Source organism: Tympanuchus pallidicinctus, unplaced genomic scaffold, assembly GCF_026119805.1.
Source record: "Tympanuchus pallidicinctus isolate F22 unplaced genomic scaffold, pur_lepc_1.0 scaffold21, whole genome shotgun sequence".
Classification (NCBI taxonomy): Eukaryota; Metazoa; Chordata; class Aves; order Galliformes; family Phasianidae; genus Tympanuchus; species Tympanuchus pallidicinctus.
In genome coordinates this window covers 5,276,310-5,298,925 of record NW_026294733.1, presented here as the reverse complement: position 1 = coordinate 5,298,925, position 22,616 = coordinate 5,276,310, and the positions used below count along the sequence as shown (strand labels likewise).

The 22,616-nt window shown below is 45.3% G+C and overlaps 1 protein-coding gene across 1 annotated transcript in view; it reads right to left on the bottom strand.

Annotated features, from left to right (window-relative positions):
- HTR4 (5-hydroxytryptamine receptor 4) overlaps nucleotides 1-22,616 on the bottom strand; it is a 100,333-nt gene that overhangs the window by 69,286 nt on the left and 8,431 nt on the right. Inside the window, exon 2 of the mRNA XM_052684467.1 lies at nucleotides 3,628-3,709. Coding sequence (XP_052540427.1) covers nucleotides 3,628-3,653 — 26 coding nt within the window. The 5' untranslated portion in view covers nucleotides 3,654-3,709. The remainder of the gene's footprint in view (nucleotides 1-3,627; nucleotides 3,710-22,616) is intronic.

Sequence of the window (22,616 nt, the reverse complement as noted above, 5' to 3'; positions counted from 1 at the left end):
TGAGCAACACAGACCAGCTCTGACCAGCTCTCACAAGCATCCATTCAAACAGCAGAGACTTCCCTGTCCTTGACCATGAGTGTGAGAAGAACCCATCATCTGCTTCTCTCCTCCCAGTTAGGGACCTGGAAAGCAATGGCAGCTCTGGTGCTAAGGGATGGGGCCAGAGCACAGCGTCCTGGGTTGCAGTCCTGGCAGAAATATTTCAAAAGCAGTGTGAAACATCGCCACGCAGTGAATATGTAGCATGCAGCAGCAGAGTGCTTGGCCAATGGAAACACCACCCAACGCGTGAAAATCAGTTTGCAGATTTTGAGAAGTGCTCAGACTGCCCCTAGTCAATAACTGCAGCTTTCCTATGTGCTGCACTCCTGCTAACCACCCTGGCCTGCCTGTGCCAGAAGCTCTTTTAAAAACTTTAAGCCAACAGTTTTCAGGAAGTTAGCACAGTATTTTCAATCAGGTCTTTGCACTGACACTGGCAAAGGAGATGTGGAGTGGTCTGTCAACAGCTTTCAGATGGCAGAAGAGGATTTTGCCACTGTGGCTAATGGTGGAGGCATCTGCAGGCAGCAAACAGCCTACAGTGCTGCTGGGCTGGGGCCGGGCAGTAGGAAGGTCCATCTCACATTTGCTTATGAATGTGCCCAATACCTTTACACAATTGCTTCAAAAGAGGAGAATAAAGAGAATATTTCTTCTCTGCTCTACAGCTCATTCAGGGGCTCAAGTTTTCATTCCAAACCACTTGACAGTATCTCATTAACCTACTGCATATAATAAATGCTCCCAATAACAATCACCAAGTCACGAGAAATTGAAAAATCCCGTAAAATATAAATAGAAATACTTGCAGGCGCATTTATTTTTCAGCTCTAGTATTAAAGAAAATGAGGCCTGCCACCCCTCTGTGATAAATACAAGTCCCATCACAGATTGTCAAAAATTGCCAGGAACATATCTCTAGCTTCACACTACGTAAAATACATAACCATTTTCTTCCACATAAAGGAAACATCTGTAAAGCTGAATCTGCCTGCAGTGTTCAGATAGGTGGAGAGATGCAAAGCTGTTCCCCACTGGAAAGCTTGGCATCCCCTGGGTCACTGCACCAAACACACATGAGGGCAGGAGATGAGCCTGCTGCTTCCACAGGGCTCAGCTCCAACAAAGCCAACCTGTCCCTCTCGCTGCTGTCCTCAGACTGACAAAGACCTCCTGTCTCCCCAGGTTTTGCTTCCCTTTGCCAGAGGATTTTCCACAGGAGCACCCCAAGACCCATGGGGACCTGAGAGCTCCCACCACGGCTTCACACAGTCATGGCAAACATATGGAACCCCTGGTTTCAACAGAAAACATTCAGCAAAAAAAAGCTGAAATCAGGGTAGGTAAAGGAGGAACAGCAGCTCCTTGCTGGTAGCTGACAAGCGAAGTGCTCAAAGCCAAAAATGTACAATGTGGAAAAGGATGGAAGCAAGATTAAATTATACACCTAGAAGGAAGTCTGCATGTGCCACCAATCATGAGAAATGAAGGACTGCATCAGCACGGCTCAAACACAGCCACAGCCAAAATTGAACCTGAAGTATAACGAAAGTGAGATTTGACCACAGTGTTTGATCAGAACATCCAGGCAATGGTGAATCAATATTTATGCTGAAGAGCTTTCAACCTGCCACGGTTTTTCATTCATCACACCCCTGAGAACACCTTATGCTGCCTTTTAGCATCTAAACATGCTGTCAGATCTGCCAGGGTCAGGCCGATCAGCTGGTGGCACCTGCTAACTCCCAGCAGAACTCAGCCTCTTCAGGAACTGCCTCTGAAAACCCTTCTCCTGTTCAGAGGGCATTTTTGGCAGTGAGCTGACAGGGCAGACAGGTATCCCTGCAGCAGGCAAACCCTCATCCTCCCCAGTACTTCTCATGGTGTGCTATGCTGCATGCTTTTAACTATTGCAACTGGAAAGAAAGAGGAAAGACACTTACAAAGCCTAAATCTAACGGATTCAGCTTTGTTTTTTCATTGTTTAATGAGCACATTCCACTTAAGCTGCAGTTTTCCAGGCAAATGGCAGCACTCCACCCACCAAAGGACTAATCCACCCATAAGGAGGCAGAAATGCTGTAAAGGAGTATTGGAAATATCAGCCTAAACTTTCAAAGCACACAAACAAGTCAAACAAGTACAAGACAGCATCTGTCTCCATCAATGGCAAATAGAACATTACCAAAAACCGTGAGCAAGGTAAGATACTCTCTGAGCTCTCAGTTTCTAAGCTGAGAGATTTTCCCTCTGTGAATGTGGAAATGTATTTGGGGGGATTTTTTTTCATCATTGTCAGAAATAGATTCTTTTTTCCTAACATCTTCAAAGGAACAAAAAAACGCTGGGACAATTGTCTGGTGTCAGCACCTTAATTCCCTTTACAGAGCAGCTGGGTAGCCTACGCACTTAACTACATTTCTGGTATTAAAAAGTCAAGACACATTTCATTAAGTAAAACACATTACCTTTCAGCATTGATTAGCAGGTTACAACGTGCCCTGCTAAGTGTGCATTAAAGCAGCAACCTGGGTTACCAGTGACTTTCCTGATGCTTGAGTAGGTGCATGAGAGCTAGAATGTTTCTCTGATAGCACAATGCTTTGAGGAGATCCATTAAGAAGAGAAATCATCTTTAAAGATGTATCATCTGTCTCTGTGCACTGAAGAGAGTGGGATGCAGCTGGCACAGGTAAGCCCAAGAGCTAGAAAGCTGCGAGGGCAGCATGGTATGGCAGGGTTCCTTTGAGGGCAACATCGTGTTTCCCCTTCTCTACTATTTCTTCCTGATCTCCCTTCAGTAACTCATTAGGGAAAGGTTTTGTGGAAGATCAGATTGCATACACTTCTATCAGTGCAATTTCCTCCAAGGCATTTCTCATGTCACCTGAGTGCCCAGACAGGGGAAGGGTGAAGAATTGTTTCTGGAATTTTAAACTTGAAACATCAAAAAAGGTATTTCCTAGAGCTAATTCTGAGGAAACGCTGTGGAAATGCACAACTGTCATCACTACTGGAATATTGCTTCCTCTTGCACCCATGCCAGCAGCTCAGGTTTGGTCAGATGTTTCATACCCTTGTGTAAAATGGGCTTGGTGGGCATTAAGTTCAGTTCCCCACAATGGTGAATCAATATTTATGCTGATCAGCATCACTGTCTGCTTGGCCAGTCAAAAGGGAAGAGACAAACCCTAGTCCTGCAGAAAAACCCCGCAGATCATATCTGAGAATGGCAGAGCCAGTGCCAGCCCCAGGTCCTAGGGACAGCCATGGGCAGGATCCAGGCTTCTTGAACAGTTTCTTTTGGCATCATCCTTCCAGGATCACAGTGATCAGTACCAAAATGTGTCAGTATGCAGTTTTTGATGGGATCTTATCTGTCCAATTGCAAGGAAGTCCGAAATTCATCTAAGCCACACCTTACATCTACACAAATAAAAGAGCAAAACCAGGCACCGCTGCACAAATGGAGACCTTAATCTACAGGCAAACAGCAAAGAACACCCCACACCTTTGCAGGCACACCATAGCAGCTCACTGGTTGGATGAGATGTGATACAGGAGCCATACAACGCATCCTACCTCACATTAACATCAAGCTCTTCCATCACAGACAATAGGCATAGGTAGCTGGGTGTTCAGTGTCCATAGAAAAGACCTTGTCCTGCAGTGGAGAGAGTTAGAAAGGAGAGTTATAAATTAAAGAACCTCTCATGGGTTCACATTTACCCCAGTGATGACACCCGTTCACTGCATTTTACCCCTCTGCTCTGTTCTTTATTGACAGCAGAGGTTAAGTAGAGGTGTCAAAATGAAATCATACCATTACAAAGAGTTGCCATAACACAATTCTCTGCTATCTGAAACAAGTGACCTCTTCCAGCCTATGCTTATATAGGGCTTCCCATTCGAAATGGGACATGACAACATACAGCTGCACAGGGCCTAAGTCTTCCGAACATACAAACACTCAAAGCAATAGGAAGTTGTTTAAATACAATCAGTTAAGGAAAGCTTGCAAAACCTGGCTGGGAAAAGACAAGCTAGAATGCTTGGTAAATTAGTTTCTGTTTTTACATGAAATTAAAACATTGACTTACAACTAAATTAAAACAGGTTTCCTGTGACACTGTATTGTATAGCCTCATGAATACTTAATAGTAGCACTGTAATTACAAAGAACTAAATGATTTGCAGCTCGAGTTAAAATAAATGTACTTACTCCCAGTAACACTAAGTGATATAAATATTAATGGGGCTTTTAATTCTATCAAAAATCCATCATGAGAAATGAATACACCATCCTAATAATGAGACTGTGTGTTTGCTGCTGTTAACTCAATGGAAAAAAAATGGGATATGTTTCTGAGCATTTCTGGCTTTTAATTGCCCCTTGTGTTATTTCTCTGGAGAGCCATGGATAATGCTACCACCATGGCACTATTAATAATAACTCAAATGAAAATAATGTCATTGTGGTTACTTGGATCCAGAGATTGCAGTAGTACTGAGTCAGGCTTCCCGGATGCGATGCCAGGTTTGTCGTGCAAATGAACACCCACCATCCAGGCCTGGTTCAGCACTTACCAGAATTAGCACTTCAGAAGGTATAGACTATACATAGTTTTGCCAACAAAACTTACACAAGAGAGTGTTTTATCTGAGGAAAGACTTTAATATGTAGACTACCACTGAGTTTTGCATGTATAAGGATGACAAGTCTAACTTTTTTCATCAAGTCACCTCTGCATCCCTAAGAAATCACCTCCAATTTTAATTTGGAGGTGAAAATATATCATCTCCTCTGCTCCAGCTCTGGAGTTCGCCCATGGAATGAAATGCCTGGCAGGCTGCTGGGACAGCTGCCTGTCAAAGATGCAGGAAGAGTATCCTAGAAATGTTCTTTGGGGATATAAAAATGCAATCAGTGTTCTCTGAGCTCAAAGTAATGGACAAAAATAAACCTAATTATTTCATCTCCAAAGAGACCTGAGTAACCTCCAAGTTGAAATCGCTCTTTTGGCATATGAGTTGAGTTAATTGAAATTAATTTGTAGGAAATGCATAAGAATGGGTCTAATACAGTGTTTTGGTTCAAATCAAGGCAGGAGCCCTTTCTTTCCTGTTCTGTCAATTCAGAAAGGATAGCTGTACAGCAAACAGGACACACAGTAAATTGCAGCCTGCCACAGCTGGTGAGCACCGCTTCCTTCTCCCTCACTGCAGCCTTCAAAAGCATGGCATCGTCCCGCTGTGCCATGCAGGAGGCTGAGGACCAAAGGGGCTCACTGACCCCACCATGGGGACTCGGATAGGGCAGAAACAGCCCCCACACCTAAGATATTCACTTGGTCTTAGGCTGAGTTAGCACAGGTGTGCCACGAGGAAAATCTGAGTAGCTGACGCTGACTCAAGGAAAACTGTTCCTTTGCTGTGCAGAAGAAAAGGGACACGAGCACTCACTGTCACAGTGGGAGGGCACCGCACTGCTTGCTGCCGTTTACACCTGTTACAGTTCTGAGCTGCAAGGGAAAGATGTACGTGTGGGCGTGAGCAAGAGCAGAGGGTGGGCATGAAACAAAAAAATGCCGCCCATCTGCACTACCCCAGCCCACATCTTCCCTTCAGCATTGGTATTTTAGAGGACGTCTTTCCTTTTGCTTCTCCCCACAGCAGCACAGAGGTGGGATTTGCAATAACTGGAGTCTCAAAGAAAAATGACATAATATCATATAATGCAAAATCTCTCACAGAATTACTCTGTAAACATATTTGGCTCATATTAAGGGCCTGATGCTGTTCTTTGTTATTAAAGTGATTACTCATACTCAATTAGGAAACTGTCCTTTGCCTCAGATAGACAACAGTCCTCCTAACTCAGCCTGCATGTCACCCAGCCCATCACACATGTAGCCCCTCCTGCACAAAGTAGCACACGAACAGTGTATTATTAGAACAAAGTGGAATATTAGTTGATTGTATTATCATAGAATGATAGAATGACTTGAGTTGAAAAAGACATCAAAGGTCATCTAGTTTCAATCCCCATGATGTGGGAAGGGTCACCAACCAGTAGACCAGGCTGCCCAGAGCCACATCCAGCCTGGCCTTGAATGCCTCCAGGGACAGAATGGGATTACGCTTAAAACAGGTAATCAGAAAAAAAAAACCAAAAACATGTCTATATTAATGATATTTTAGAATTTAAAAAACAAATAAGGAACTCTTCAGCTAAAAAACCTTTGCAAAAAAACTGTTCCCCCAAAGAAGCTTCTACTGAGACCAGTACTTTTAGCAATATTTTCCATGTCAGCAAAGTCCAACATTTTTAATGGAAAAAGTTTGAAGCACAGCATCTTCAGCAAGCTTGACATGACAGCTGCATAGTCTCCTCTGTGTGACAAGAAATCTTCATCTTATTTTATTCTCCTCTAATCAGTGCTACCAAAAAAGAGCAGATATATCATATGCGGATGACTAGTCCTAGTCATCACTGACTGCACTTGAGACAGGCTCAGACATGAGAAAAGCAATCCAGTTACAAGTCTCAGCAAGGCTGCACTGATGGTATTCAGTGAAACCAGAAGCCACCCATCTGTCAAGAATGTGTGCCTCGTACCTTCACCCAGCACACCACTAAGGCAGCCCAGCAATAGTGCCCTAGCTCTGCCTCTCCACTCCCTTACCTACACAGTCACGGGATGCAAAAAAGGAACAAGAAGATGGGTGAACCAATGCACCTTCCTAACCAAGTTGTAGAGACTGTTGGGGATCCTTTACTCAGTAGCTTTAAGACTAACTAGGAATTCACTTCTCCAAGACCAGGAGTGAGCTGGCCAGCACAACTAATGTCCTCTCTTACCTGACCACAGATTCGCCCGCTCTGCCCAGTGGCCTTGGTGGGTTTTGCTGCCAGGAGCCTTGTTCTGCCTGGTAGAAATGGAAGTGTCCCACCAGGTGACAGCTACAGCCAAGCCAGCCTTGGGAGGAATTTTTTCTTGCAAGGCACCGATTAACTGAGACACTGACACATTCTTTATCCAACTTATTCCCATCCTACTCAAGCCACATCTAGTTCCACTTTCTGTCACTGCTGAGCTGATGACAACAGAAAAGTTGAGTCACTCTCCTGAAAAACTTACACCTCCATTTCTCGCATTGCTGGATTGTGCTGCTTCATCATTTGTGACACCTCAAATGAAACAGTGCTGAGGGTGGACTGAGCAGTCTGAAAAGCCCATCTCATTTCACCTACAGATGCATACTGTTATGCTGCTCCTCTGCACTACGGTGGGGGGAGGAGGATATTAAAAAATGCTTTTTCTGACTCTGAGAACTGGACTTATCCCTACAGTTCTCTGACTTCATGCCTCTCTCTATAAACTCAAGGTTAAAATTGGCCGTTCTCCTCACATCCTTTGCCAGTCTTGTCTATTTGGAGCAGTGACAATGACTTGATGCAGCCTTTGACTTCGCTGTAGAAGTCCTGGAGACACACACTGTTAGTGGGTAACAGAGGGGGAAGATGAAAAGAGCCTGTCACAGACGTTTGGAAAGCCTGTTTTTGGAAAGCCTGTTCAACCTTCCTCTGGAAATGGTTATCCTCCACATCTCAGAGAGTAAATTCTTCTAGGTACAGGGAGTCATTCAGCTTTCTTCTAGCATTTGTGATTCCTAGCTGAAGCCAGAGAATCACTGACATAAATAAAGACTGCTAACACCTGAGTCTGCGGTTTCAGGAGGCTCCTTACTTTCTGTAGTGCACATCCACTAAATTAAAACTGGAATTGAATAAAAAAGTTGTTCCCTGATTCCCAACATATTTCATATGTTCATATGTAACAGCAGGTGTTAACAGAGGCCAGATGGACAAAAGCTCCCCAGGCTACAATATACCAGTACTGTGGAGTGAAAACCACCCAATCCAAAGCTAAGCTCTTGTTCAACACTAAACTCACACTAAACTAAACACTAAACAACTAAACACTAAAACCCACAGCAATGCCTGAGGAGCAAGAGATGCCACAGGGATTCTACTACTTCAGTCCAAGAAAGTGCCTCTCTTTCCTCTGTCCATTTCTGATAAAGGTGCTGCCCCCTCCCACGGCACTTCCTGCCTTCATTACCATTGCTGTGTGCTTTTCCCCTTGTAAGGACCAAGCTGCTAAGTAGTCCTTCAGTTGTCAAGCACAGATTGCTGAATTGACTTTAAATGAACATCATTCATTAAGCACTTTGCTTAAATGGGCAAAAGTAAAAAGATGAAATTGACGTGTCACTTGAAAAAAGGAAATGGAGTCCAGCTTTCAATAGACAAAGACAAGAAACATCCTTTCACTGAAGGGTTACTTTACAGAATGACTCTTTGAATTCCATGGTTTTACAAACCAAGCCATAGGTGCTAAGTTTAGCAGGTTTACATCCCCGAGTGACGCAGGACTTGCAGATGGTGCGTGGCTCACAGCGGAAGCAAACGCCTTGTCCCACGTGTCTGCAGACACACAGGTGTTCCTCCACTGCCATCCTGGCATGCACGCCCTGGCAGCCAGCATCCCTCAGCCTTGTCACCAATGTATGCCAACCTATCACCAACCTATGCCAAGTTGTTGCTCTGCACTTTCACAAAAACCAGGTTGAAATACTGACACCAAACTTAAGGCTGTTTCCCTGCAAAGGACTCAGCTGCAGTTCTGCCCATGGGCTCTCTGAAAGCAAGCCCTAGTTGCAAGGTCCTGCACCGACAGCACGTACAGCAAATCCAAGCCCCTCTCCGAACAGCCATGAGCAGCTCTGCCAGCTGAGCCCAGGGTGGTTAGCTCATGTCATACCTTCTGCAGAGCCTTGCAAATCAAGATCTTTTCTCAGTCATATGATATTAACAGTCAGGCTACAAAAAATGGTTGCCTTTTGCTTGTGAGTGACATATCCATTCGATGTGTGCCAGTAACAGCAAAAATACCAAGTGATTTTTCTCCTAGATGCATGATTTTATCTTCTTGAGGAACACTGAAGCAAACTTTATTTTAGAGCTCTTGATAGCAGTAAGACAAAATGCAAACAAACCCAAGTGTTTACTTCTGTATTTACAGCAGTAAAGTTTCTATGGGCTGCTCAAGGGTGACATTGTTCTGTTCCAGGGACATCTGTATGAGATCCTTCTGTGTACCAAGCTATGTTTGTACAAGAGCTCTGAGGAGAGAAAACAGCTATAAAACTTGAGGAGTTATTTGCTGTGACATTAGTGTTATGAAATTTCGCACCTCACCGCTCTCACCTTCAGCAATTACTACCAGTTGGTAATCAGAATGCTCCAAGTCTTTCGCTGCAATATCAAGCCCTCAGCACAGTAAGCCAACAGAAAGATCCAGCAGGAGGCTGTTGGTCTCCAAAAGACCAAGGTACAGCAGATCAGTCAATAAATGAAGGCAGGAAAGGAGCTGAGTTCAGAGAGTGCGTCCATAGTGGGGATGGAAGCAGACAGGCATGATTTACTTGGACAATTGGTTTTGTGCTTGCAAGGACAAACCAGTGTTACTGTTCCCTCACCATCACAAAGGGCTAAAACCACAATATTGTGCTGCTCTCCACTTAACCCTTCTGAAGAACCTTAAGTGTGTCTGACAGGGATTTGTACAGGACTAACATGCTTCACTCCTGGAGACTTGTCATAAAACTTCCCAACAGTTCACTGCCACTTTTTCCCTACCTAGAACACACTTTCCAGCTCCTCTGTAGTCTGCACACCAGAAAATAACCAGGATGTGGAAATTGGTGCCCCAGACTAGCACTGGCTGTACTTTCTACAATTGCCATCAACTGCATTTTCTTTGCTGTCCATTGAGAAGGAAACACACAGCAGGGAAATATGCAATATAAATGCCAGGAAAGCAGAAAACCTTCATCTGAGACACAGGTGTGATGGCAGCAAAGGCAAACCACAGCTCATGAGAGGGCTGATGAGCTACAGGGTGCCCAGCAGCATCATTAACTCGGCGCACAGATAAAACTCACCGAGCTTTATCTGAGACCCCACTTTTACCAGTTCTCTAATAAATAATTAGCCATTACAGCACTCTCCTACTGCAAGTGAACTGCAGAGAGATGTGCTCCCGTGGCAGAGGTTAGCTCACAGCCCAGCAGGGACACTGTGGGCTGTGACGCATGCAGTGACTCAGACCCAATCCTCTTAAACAAGGACAGGTTCCAGCTCCTGCTTTAAACAAGTTGCCCTGCTCCAAAGCAAACAGAGAAATGCTCATGAAGAAGGGCATTCATCCCAGCCATGGCTGTGCTGCTCCAGCCAAGCGAGCAGGCAGTGAGAGGAACCTCACAGCCAGCATTTTGCTATCTGGGGCAACCCCTTGCTTGCAGGAAAGCCTTTTCCACCTGTTTCTCTGCCCCACGTGGATTCTCATACTGTCTGCAGAAGCTGGGGGCTGTGAGGGAGCAGAGGGGCAAAGCAGGGGAGTGAGCCAGGACAAAGATGGGCTCAGAGCACAGGCTACAATGGCTGCAGGCACTGTGCAGGGACATGTTCCGCTCCTCACCTGGAGGCCACACATGACTGACTTTATGGTGTTGGAATAAGATTCCTCTCTGCGTTTTTATCGTTGCCGTGAGATGGCTTTGTGGCCCATGAAATGCAAGGAGGAAGAAAGCACCTGCCACTGTTTATCTGCAAGATCAGGACTTGAGAAGAAATCAGAATTTTTCCTGGCATAGATGTACTTGTTTGTTTTAATTACTTCTTGGAACTATGACTAATGAAATCAGCAGAGGTGCACGGAGCTAGCGTTGCAATTTCAGCTGTGTGAAGGGGTTAGAAGCTTTGTGTCTCACCCATTCAAATTCATAGAATCATTTGAGTTGGAAGGGACCCTAAAAGGCCACCTGGTCCAACGCCCCGCAATGAACAGAAACACCCACAGCTCCATCAGGGCTCAGAGCCCCTCCAGCCTGACCTCAGGTGTCTGCAGGGATGGGGCACCACCACCCCTCTGGGAAATCTTTTCAAGTGTTTCACCACCCTTATCATAATAAAAAAAACCTTAAACTACGACTGCCACTGGAAGACCTGAGCCAGAAACTCTCTGCTGCCCCTGTGCTGGAGTGGGAAAGCCACAGATTTGTGGGACATTCTAAGAGATGAAGGAGCGACAACGCCCTCAGAACTGCTGATCTGTGTAGCCAACCAAAGTGACTCATGCCTCTACAGCCATTTCTTCACACTGCTGAAAGATGACAGGTTGTGCAGAGAGAAGACTGGCTGAGAATATTCATCTTAAACTCATCTGCCTCCGCCTCTCTTAAAAAGTCAGTTAGTTGAGCAGCAAGCTGAACTGATCACAGTCCCCATGAGAACATGTGATTCTCCAGATCTGTACAAAATATATAAAGCACATGGCTATTACCTTCACTGGTTAGGAAGCTGATACCATCAGGGAAAGTCAAAAGGTTAATTAAATAATTACTTCTTGAAAAGATTGAGATGCTGTAAGAGGGAACACACTGTAATACTTTCTCAGCTCTGATCTTACCTAGGGTAGAGCTTGTTCTAAGCATTTCATAGCAGCAACAGAACTATCTCGAGATGACTGCACTTGCTTACATACAGGAGCAATACAGCAGAGATCCTTTCTGGTGGCGGTCGGAGGGAAGCCACCACAGTAACACAGCTTTTCCTGAGGGAAAGCAATCGAAGTGTTTTGGTCCCTAACCTGGCTGCTCCAGCTGCCCAGAGTTTGAGGATGCAAGGGTCTATCCATCATCCTACAGCAGGCATTTTAAGTCAACTCCAGCCCCGTGAGGCTACTCAGCCCTGGCACAGAAGTTGTGCTGAAAGGAGGCTTGGGTAGGCTGGGGATGCAGCAGGCTAAGGAGCAGGCCAGCTGGTTGGCAATTGCTGGGGAAGAATGTGCTCATTTCCATGTTCTAACACAAGCTGTGGGGCACAGGGCTGGAAAGGGTATTCAGGGAAGGGATGGGGATCTCTAGTGCAGAAAAATGGAGCAAGCTTATGTAAGTGACCCTCGGTGGGAGAGGCACCTGTCCAGGGCAGGATCCAGCCACTGAGATCAAGCTCTGCATAGGAAGCACGCCTGTCAAGAAGTGCAATTCCATAACCAGCTGTGCAGAGATGGGCACCTCCCAGGATGCTGCTGCTGTTTTCAACTTCTCTTCAGTTGAATTACCAAGCTACTGAATCATTCCCAGGTCACTAAAAGTGAAGAAACCAAAATAAACTTGACACAGTGAGACCTTGAGGGCTGACCCTGAAGACTGCTCTTCTTTGGATAAAACCGTGAGTTTCACGGCACTCCTGATGGAGGGAAAAGAGTAAATCAGCACCAGAGCAAGCTGCTTCCAGCAGGTTATTTCCAAAATAAGAATGACAGGACACACTTTAGGTAGGCTATGAGTTCTCATCAGCCAGACTTTCCAGGTAAAACAAGCTGTCCAGACACTAATTGCGTCTGGCACCAGACACCCAGCAGCTATGAGATGTTACATGGCTCATTTTCTACACTTTCATAAAGAACTGTTATTTCAACCAGCACACATACTTTGACCAAGTGCATTTTTAAAATTCTGCTCATATCAGACTGCAACTCCCTGAAAAACAGCATGAGGCTGGTTTCTGTCAAACTCTCTACTATGTAACCCGTGCCATCACCTTCCTTGTGCTGGGGAGCAGGGCACTGGCATCTTACTTCATGTTGCCAGTGAAGTGCAGTTTCATAGAATCAACGAATCACAGAACCAATGGCCTAGGTTGGAAGTGACCTTAGAGCCCATCCAGTTCAAAACCTCTGCCATTAGCTGGTTGCCCCCCAGCCAGATCAGGTTGCCCAGGGCCCCATCCCACCTGGCCCTGTGCACCTCCAGGGATGGGGCAGCACAGCTCCAGGCAGCACTGTCAGCACCTCACTGCCCTCTGAGTAAAGAACTTATTTCTAACATCTAACCTAAATCTCCTTTTTTTTTAGTTTAAAGCCATTCTCCCTCTCCTATACGCCCGTGTAAAAAGCTAGTCTCCCTCCTGCTCTGAAGGGAAACAATAGATCTGGTAGGCACTGGATGCCAGAGGCTTCACTCCTTATTTCTGGTGGTTCTGGAATGTGCATCCCACTGGGGATGAGATTTGCTGAAGCAGCAGGCACTGCCCTGGATCAGGCATCAGCAGCTCAGTTACTCCCTCACCCTGCTGCATGATGCAGAAGAAAGGCTGAGCACAATCTATTTGGCCAAGGCTTCTACATGGGACAAAGTGATCCTGTGCTAGGTGGAAACATTCACTGAAGTGAGACGTGCTGACTGTGGCAGGCAGCTCTTAATGTTTTAATGCAGCTGAAAACAGAGAGTCAAAGCAGGAGGAAGGATGCTAAAAGAAGAGATCAAGAAACACCAGGTCCCGTCCCTGCAGCACAGAGAAGCTTCCATACCCACAACTGCATACAGAGGCAGGAGCCTGACATGACAGCTGCTTAGCATTTGCAAAAAACACTGCAGTGAGAAGCAAGGGGAAGCTATGGGTCGGGAATTAGAGTATGTAGTAGAAGTACCAGGCAAATCTGCAGGTGCAGAACAGCTTGATTTTGTGCGTATTAGGAAGAAAAGAAGTATTACAAGTTAGGCTGATCAACCAGAAAGTGGAAGAGTTGTTGATCATGATTCAGGAAAAGCAGATATGGCCAATAAATACATCTGTGCTATTTGTAGGAGCCATATTATGTGGTGATGAACTCTTCCATTCCCACAGACATCAAACAAAATGTTGAACATCAATTACTAATGGTAGCCACTTCAAAATTAGCATGTCCAGATATTGTAACATTGCCTTTACAAAGATTTTTCAGAGGCCTGGGTGAGGAACTTTACACATGGTTAATAAACTTTGATCATCAGAGTTAACAAAAAAAGCAATATTTTGAAATAATGAAATGGATGATCTAGGCAATTATAAACCTGTCAATCCAAGACTGATCCCCAGCACAGTGATAAAATGCCTCATAAAGAGTGCAATGCATCAAGAATTAAAGATGGGAAGCAGAATTTGGCAATACAGTGTGGATTAGAGGAGAATAAACCTTGCCACCTTTCTGTTTTCAGGGCTAATCAACAGCATTACTGCAGTAAGAAGTTGCTGTATACTCTGATCCCCAAAAAAACCATTTGATTTGGTACTACATGAGGCTTTCATATAGAAGGAAGTGCAGTATCAACTCAGTACAAGACTCCTGAGCCGAGTTAAACTCTGTATAGCGAGGAGCCTCAAACGTGAATGCAAACTGGGAAATACTGTCCAACAGTTCTGGTTCTAATGTGGTCCTCTGGGAATCTGTTATTGGTTTCCTGCTACTCATTTTATTTTTTCATCTGTGTCATGGAAAAAAAACATTGAAATTATCATTTAGAGTTCATTTGGATATATTTTGCAAGAAAACAATATGCATTTGTGTATAGCCTAGGTGAGGCAGCCAAAATAAGGAAGTACCAACAGGACAAGAGCAACCTGGCTTTGGAAATAAATGACTCTGAAAAGGACATGAGGTCTCTGCTCATTGCCACTCATTTCAAGTTCCTAATGCCATTTGTTATGGCTAATATAATTCTGAGGAACATCTTGAAAAGGGAAGGCAGGTAACCAGGCTGCAGTAGGCTGCTCCATACTGATGTTGGCATTTAAGAAAGATGTTGGATAGCTGGAAATGCATACCAGAAAAGCCACGAGGCTTATGAAAGAACTGAAAGATGCATTTTTACAATGCGATTTTTTTGGAGCATAATCCAGTTAGTTTGTTCCAGGACAGGCTGAAGAAGGACTCAGCACATCCTGTAAGCACACACTCAAGAAGCAGGATGATACCATTCAGTGGCTCTGAATACTTTCTGGGGCTGAAAGTTGAATCCAGGCAAATTTAGACAAGTAAGAAGCACGTATTTGACTTGCACTGACCACAGCCCAGCAGTGCAGTGTGACCGAACACACTTCTATCAGAAGGCAAATCACTGCAGACAATGGCAAGGTGAGAGCTGTGAGCTGATCAGAGCACAGGAGAGCAGAAGTGGGAGCTGCTCTGGAGAGCCTGGCTAATGGAGGGCAAAGTGCAGACTGCAGAGATGAAATTGCAACGTGGGGGTGTTGCAGGAGCACCCAAGGATTGAGAAACGCATTCACTCTGATGTGTGTGGCAATTATTTGGTAGCTATTTGTCATCACTAGTCACAGATTTCAGCCCTTCATTCTTGAAATACAGAAGATCATTCCATGGAAGCAAGATTCAGCAGAAACCTGTGAACACTCGTAACTGATTGAGATATTTTCTTTCCTTTCACATACAAAGCACCAAAATCTCACTGCCTGTCTAAGCAAGAGAAACTTCTGATGCTCAGACAATAGAATTGTGGAAACCTGATGCTTAAAATAGAAAGAAGGAAAAAAAAAAAGACACATAAACTGTAAACCTCAGCTTGAGAAACAGAACTTTCCTTCCCTCCATTCGTAAGAGGAGAGAAAAGCATTACTCCTTATACCCCCCCACACTCCAAGCTTTTCAGATGAGATGTAATCACTCTAGAGAGCTGTTAGGAGCTTTTGTTCAAGATTTCATGCAACAGAGAGAGAAGGAAGTGCCACCTGGGAGCGTCGTGTTACACTGAGTGTTGGGATAAAGCCATGCAAAAAGAAAGGTCTGTGTGCTCCCCAACATGGCCTGCCATGTCCCTGCTTACCCAAATGCTTGCTGACTTACTGGAGGCATTCAGGATGAGGTAGCCAACCACACCAGACATTCTAATTATAGCATGACCTGTTACTAATTACTGTTTGACTAATCCACTGCTGTTGTATTATTGTTCTAAATGAATGATATCCTCTGGCAATGTTTACAGAACCAATCTCCCATTCAGCCTGAGGAGCCAGAGAATGAACAAGAGGAAAGAGCTGAAGATCCCGAACGCCCTGGAGGACTGCTGAGCAGGCTGGGAATTTTCTGACCGTGGCATTTTCAAGGCATTGCACCAATATTGTCAAGCCCCAGATGCTTCATTGCATCACGCACAGTTTGGTAAGACTGCTGATCAAATCAGGCTGACGGGTCCGCTCCTGATTCTCAAGTGCAAAGCATCTCTGACTTTCCAGCAGCCACAGCCATCTCTAGAATGACACAGTCCTAGGTGTGCAATACCCACCCCCCTTTGGCACACAGAAATGTTGCAGAGAATCCTGAGCAACTATGCTGTACTTTTTCTTAAAATAATGGTGAGCTTTCAGCTTTGTTTTCCCTTTATAACAACCTGTTAAAACTACAGCAAGGTAAATACTACAAAAATACACATTCACGCATTTAAACAAAAATTCTTCTGTTTTTGGGTTTGCTTTCTGTCAATATCCTAGCAAAGGAAGTGACTTTCAAGAAAGCTCATGGGAACAGCAGGGTTTGAACCAAACATTGTGCATTATTCATTACTGACAAGTTCTGAATGTGCAAAGTCTAGGAATGGCTTTCAGTCATATACACTGTGTAGTTACTGATAGCAAGGTCTTCCTAATCCTTGAGTGCAGCTGGACTCGTGTGCCCTCCTGTGCTAAATGGATGTGGAGGTCGCACTGTGCTCGCTGCAGGAGGCACGGATGGGATGCTGTGTGGCACCAGGAGTGCCAGAAGTTTGTTATTTTGAAATCTGCTGGTTTTAAGCATGAAAAAGGGTCGGTCACAAGCAGATAAACCAGCTTAAGGAAAGAGCTCAGATTTCTTAGATTCTGTATCTCTAACACCTAAGCCATGCCTTTGTGGGTTCATACAGGGGCTGAAGTCTCATGTGGACATGGAGGTTATAAATCTGCTTCATCTACAAGCTATCAGTCATCATTTTCATAGCAGTATTCCCTTACTTCTGTCACAGCGTTGGAGCCTTGCTCCTCTGGGATCTCAACACTTGTTATGCCCAATCCTTGTTGAATCCAATATGCATCAGCTGAGATCTGGATGTGACCAGCTCTGAGCAGCAAATCTGAACTATGCCATAGGAACTGGAAAGCAAAGTCAGTGAATGTCGCTGAAGAAGATGCAGAGAGGAATTTGCACCCTGCTCAACACATCCTTGGATGCTCCAGACTGGACCGTTTTCTCCACATTGTTTCCAGGTGCATACAGGGCAGCACGACAAGTACACAGTTGTGGGGGATAACACAGCACTGCTGCACAGTGTGGAGCTGCTTATAAGTGCACAGAAAGAAGCTTTAAAAGTCACTTTGTGATTCTGTCCTCCCCTTATGGAGTACAGTGATACACAATGGAGAAGGATGAGCTGCAGCCTACAGATGCAGTTTAATATTTTGAGACTGCTTTTAAAATTTTCTATGTGGGTGTTTGCAAAAGGATCTATTTTATATCTCTTTTTTTTTCCCCACTGCTCATGAAACAACCAACTTTTACTCATACTTACACCATCCATCACATTTTTAAAAAAAAAATCTATTTGTCCTAATAAAAAGTTGTGATGGACAAAATTAGTCAACAATAAATGTTCTGGTAAGGAAACAAGTTCCAGAATGTGTCTGCCAGCTGCAGTATCTAAAGGTCCAAAATACAGCCTGGATACATGCAAAGAAATGTCACTGTTGTTGAAACAAAGGCAGATAGTTGCTTGAGAGGTATTTCTATTCAGTTTCACAGGGCTGGAGCAAAAAGCCAGGCAGGGTTTGGTTCATGTGATGCTAATGGGACAGTCCCAAGTCCCCACAAGGAGCTGGGTGTGAGCAGAGCTGGGACAACAGAGGAAGAGCCACAGGGAAAGGACAACATTAGGAGTGTGCGTGTCCCCTGCTCACTGCTGGCAGAGCCTCTCTCATTAGTGGCACAGGATGCACAAGTCACGACAGCACCGAGCATGAGGTGAGGTGAGCAGGTGTCAGCAGCACAGCAGCTGGAGCTCCCTGCAGAGGTGTGCTGGGCTGGGGGCAGCTGTGGGTGCTGTGCTGTTCCTGCTGCCTGGGGTGCTCAGCCTGTGAGATCTCATGCCAGGATGAGCCTCTCTGTGCTCAGCACAAGAGCTCTGTATTTTGTCATTTGAAGGAGAATTCCCTTCCCTGAGCTATGCCTGTCATCCTGGAGATAACTCATTTCTGAGGTCTTGTGAGCTTGTTTGCAGACAGGCGTCTGGGGAGCACCACCTGCCCTCTGGAAACGATGCTTTGTTGGCACAATTCAGTCGACCTTCAGTCAGCTTAAATATAGAAAGCCTAAACAAACGTTATTATAAGGAGAATTTTAAACACCTATTTCCTTGTGTTGTATAACATACGAGGTGGGGAAGTTATGGATCCACCTGCAAAGACAAGCACTGCTTATAGCATGAAAAGCATCAGCACGTGCTGTTTGGGCGCACTCTGAGCATGTCTGGGCGCATGCAAAGATATCCTGTGTGCAGGGTGAGCTGCCCTGGCTGTCCTCCACTCTCTCCAGGGTGTACAGCTGGGCATAACCTGTGCAGCATCCACCCCAGCTGCACCTCCAGCTCCCCAGGTCTGCCCCATAGCCACTCCATTGCTCACACAGTGACGTACAGGAAAGTGAGCATTAGCTCAACTCTGTTAGCTCTGACCATGCTTCAAGCCCACAGGTTTACATGAATCCAGATTTGAAGCTTATGGAAGCACACACCGAGATTGCCCTCACATCTCTGTTGGAGCAGATAGAGGCAGCCTGGGACCACACACATCTCGTACCCGGCTGCTCTGGAGCCAACCTGTGCCAGCCACCTCCACTCAGTGGCTGAAATCTTCTTTTCATGTGTCTAGATAAATGGCCTGAGAAGAAACTGCAGTGTTTAAAAGAAGTAAAGCAGAACAGTGAGAATGGCTTCAAACAGCTATAAATAAAAGCAGGGCCCTCCCAGAGTGCCAGAAGCAAAGCAGGTACAGCTCCCTCCATCCCTCCTCCTCCTCTGCTCCCCTCTCCAGCACAACACAAAGCACAGTGACCGTCACAGAGATATTAAACTTCAGGACTGTCATTTTTAGTTTAGGTCTGATCTCCACACAGCTCACACCCTGTGGCCATGAGGCAGCTTAACCTTGCACCAGGCTGCACCTGACAAAGCCTTTGCAAACTCAGCACCATCTGATCAAACTGCTACAAACAAACTAAACAGCAGCTCCTGATGGCTGTAACTGTTGGAATGTTTATTCACTCTATGAGCAAGTGAATGCTTTGGAACAGTTATGGATAGTAACACTTGTCTCACTTTAAGAAGCTTTTACGGAACGTGGTAAACTTCTGTTATTAAACATAACAACTTCTATCTTCTGGACAGCCACAATTCCTTTGAAGTGGGATTGCTGCACACACTGTGCTTTTCATTAGGACTGAGTTCCTGTTTGTGCAAAAGTCCACTCTAAGAAATGGACTTGTATTTGCCCAAAAGCAGGAGGAGAACATCTTTAAATCTCTTCTGACTCTTCTTCTGTTCCTTGCGAAACGTTATAGGAAGCGGTCTCTATTTAAATGTACCAAGAGGAGAGCTCTGTGCACACATTCCTGCACCCGGTGTCTCGTGGACAAGGGGGCTGGAGAGAGAAACAAGGAAATGCGTAAGAACTCAGGACAGAACGTGTACGGGGGCTGCAATGAACCCCGTGCTTTTCTTAAAGCCTGTCAGACCTCGAGCAGCTCCCTCAAGGATGTGGGAGTTCATTGCCTGTTTCCCAGAGCCTAAGTTCAAAACATGGCCTCTCTGTGGCCGTGCTGCTCACTGTGATGTCAGCAGGAAGAGCCCCATTCCCTTTCCAGCCAAGCCAGGAACACTCATGGGTGAAAGCCATCATTTTGTCCAGACTGATCCAGGGAAAATCTGACTTACACTGCGCTGGAATCCTCTCACATTGTCTCTGTCCCTGAGTTCTGCTCAAGCTGTTCCCTCTCTGCAAACCTTCACAATCCCTCCATGGATATATTTGTAGTAACATTCTTCCCCACATATATTTTACCCTATGATCTCATGATTCACACAGTATTGCACTTTTTCAGTGGGTCCTAACCTGCCTTTTCAGGAAATTATTCCTTAGGGATGTCATAACCATGGAGCTGATTCCTTCCTTACATCAATTCATCCTATTTCCTTCATTAGAATTGAATGTGATTGGTACCAGGACAAGAGATCCAGCTAATGGAGCTGTGGCAATAAACTCCTCACAAATCCCTTAGAACTGAATTGTAGCTCACAGATCTCCAAGTGCTGCTATCAATGACTTGCTTTTATCATAACTGTGGTTATTAATATTTCATATTCATCACCAAAAAAAGTTTAAGTGAATAACAAGTTCTACAAATTCTCTTCCCCATCAATATTCATCGCTTCTCATTCACCAGCTGCTCGTGGTGGGCTGTGTCTGTTCTCCATGCTCAGCTGCATGGAAGGGGTAAAACCAAAAGAATGCATGAATCCTAACAAGCCATTAGCATGAAGGAGCTTGGATGATAAACAGTTTAGCAGTAACTGGGTTGGTTGCTTCATACTTAAAATAATAATAATAAAAAAAAATCCAGAAAAGACATCAATAGTCAGCAATATGTGTATGGTAGGTAGAACAGATTTAATGTATAAATAATGTTCTTTGCCAAATGATTTTTTCAGCTGCATAATGAGCTCCAAGCAGTGCACGCAAATTTTGGAACGCACTCATGAATAAATGGCAAACTGAATTAGATGCTCCAGCCCATTGTATTAGCAAAATTGTTTCTCATTGACTTGCAGGACAAGGCAAAGATGGGAAAGTTGTTCTGGATTACAGTGGGGCCATCTCTACGGCACAGTGATGAGCTTTGTGCCAGCCCTGCCCCCCAGCCATCCCCTGACAGCCATACAGCAGCTGCCTCCAGGCACCATCAAGCTCAGACAGCTGTGCCAGGTGCAGCAGGATTTAAAACAACTATGAGAAAAGACAAGAAATAGTAAGAAAAGGCTGAAGAATGTAGGGTCTAGAATGGAGGCTGGGAAGGGACAGGGAAGGTCGTGCTGCAGCTGCTGTTAAATGTGAAATTTATTTATAACCAATTGGATCTTCTGTTGTAAGGCTTCCTGCAAAGGTGACTTCCTGAGATCTTTTCCAACAGCCCTACTGATGCAAGAAAGAGGTTTTGTTGGATTTGCTGAAACTTACTAGAATGGTTCATCAGGGTGACATCACTTGCAGTGCCCCTTCATGCTCCTGCATGCAACTAAGAGCCCCGTGTGCTCTGAGCTGATGAGAGCCATGACCTGTTCGTGTTCCTCAATGAGAATTTGCCTTGCTACCCTTGAACTCAGCGTTCTCAACTGCGTTAACATCACCGAACTTGTTTCCCAAAACTGCTTTCATTTTTGCACCCTCTCAGCTGCACACACAGCTCTCAGTCACATGCAAAAACCACTGAGGTTGCAAACAAGCAGTGGGTAATCACTCCCCCACTCTTCACACGGAGGACATCGAGCCCACAGAGCACTCTCACACAGACAAGTCACCCAGCAGTTTACAGGCTTTACTGCTACAGCCAAAGGCTTCCAAAAGCCCAAACGGTCTGAGCATTTCTCTTTTCCAAACTGCATGCAGTTCTCCCTGCTGCTCAAACTGCAGATTGTTGGTTTGGTGTAGGTGGGGAAGAACAGCCTTCCCAGGAGGTCCCACTTGGACTTGTTACTCAGGTCAGAAACGCCCTGGCCTACAGAACCTGTGAGAGTGACCAGCAATAGGAGCTGAAGCACCAGTATGTACTCCAGGCAGTGCAGCACACCTTCAGAGCTTTTATTTGTTTATTTCTGTATCGCTTTGATTTCAACAAAGAGAGGCAATTTCAAGCCAATGCTCTGCTCTGTTCAGCAGAGATGCCCTGAAGCATGGGACCACATTTCCCCTGGGAGCCCTCAGAAGCCCTTGGCATCAGCCTGCAGCCCTATGCAGGGCCAGCCCAGCTCCTGCCCTGCTCTGTTCCTATTTCTGATCCTGATCCTTCCCTGTTCTCGCTCTGTTCCTGCCCCAGCACCCATCATGACAGAAGGTGGAGGAGGGCAAGGAGGGCAGGATGAGGGACAGGCAGGGGACTGCCCTCTGAGCCTTCCAGTTGTACAGAGCTGGCTTAAAGCTTTTCAGCAGCACAGATTCCTCCCTATCACCTCCTTGCTTTCTGAAGACAGGGAAAGTGAGTCCCTCAGGCATAACCCCTCAACTGCAAAGAACAGAGGGTGTCTGTTAGGTCACAGAGCATTATGAGGAAATGCCAGTGACACCTGTGATGGTCTTTTTTTTTTATTATTGTTATAAGGTCTTGACGCCTGTGCTCTTAGCATAGCATTTAATTCCTGAGGCTGTAACAGTCAAGGAGCAGTTTAAGGAGGGAAATACAGGTTGATAAAGCAGAGCCCAGCTTTCCTGGCCCTTCCGTCAGTCTGTGTCTCACTTCCATCCCTCCCCCTGCCTCAGCCAGCCCCATGGCTGTTTCACCTTATCCCATCCTCACTGCTCAAAAGCTTCCTTATTTAAAGCTATGAATTAGGTATTTAATTTTCCCTTTGTGCAGTGCTAACTTGCATCA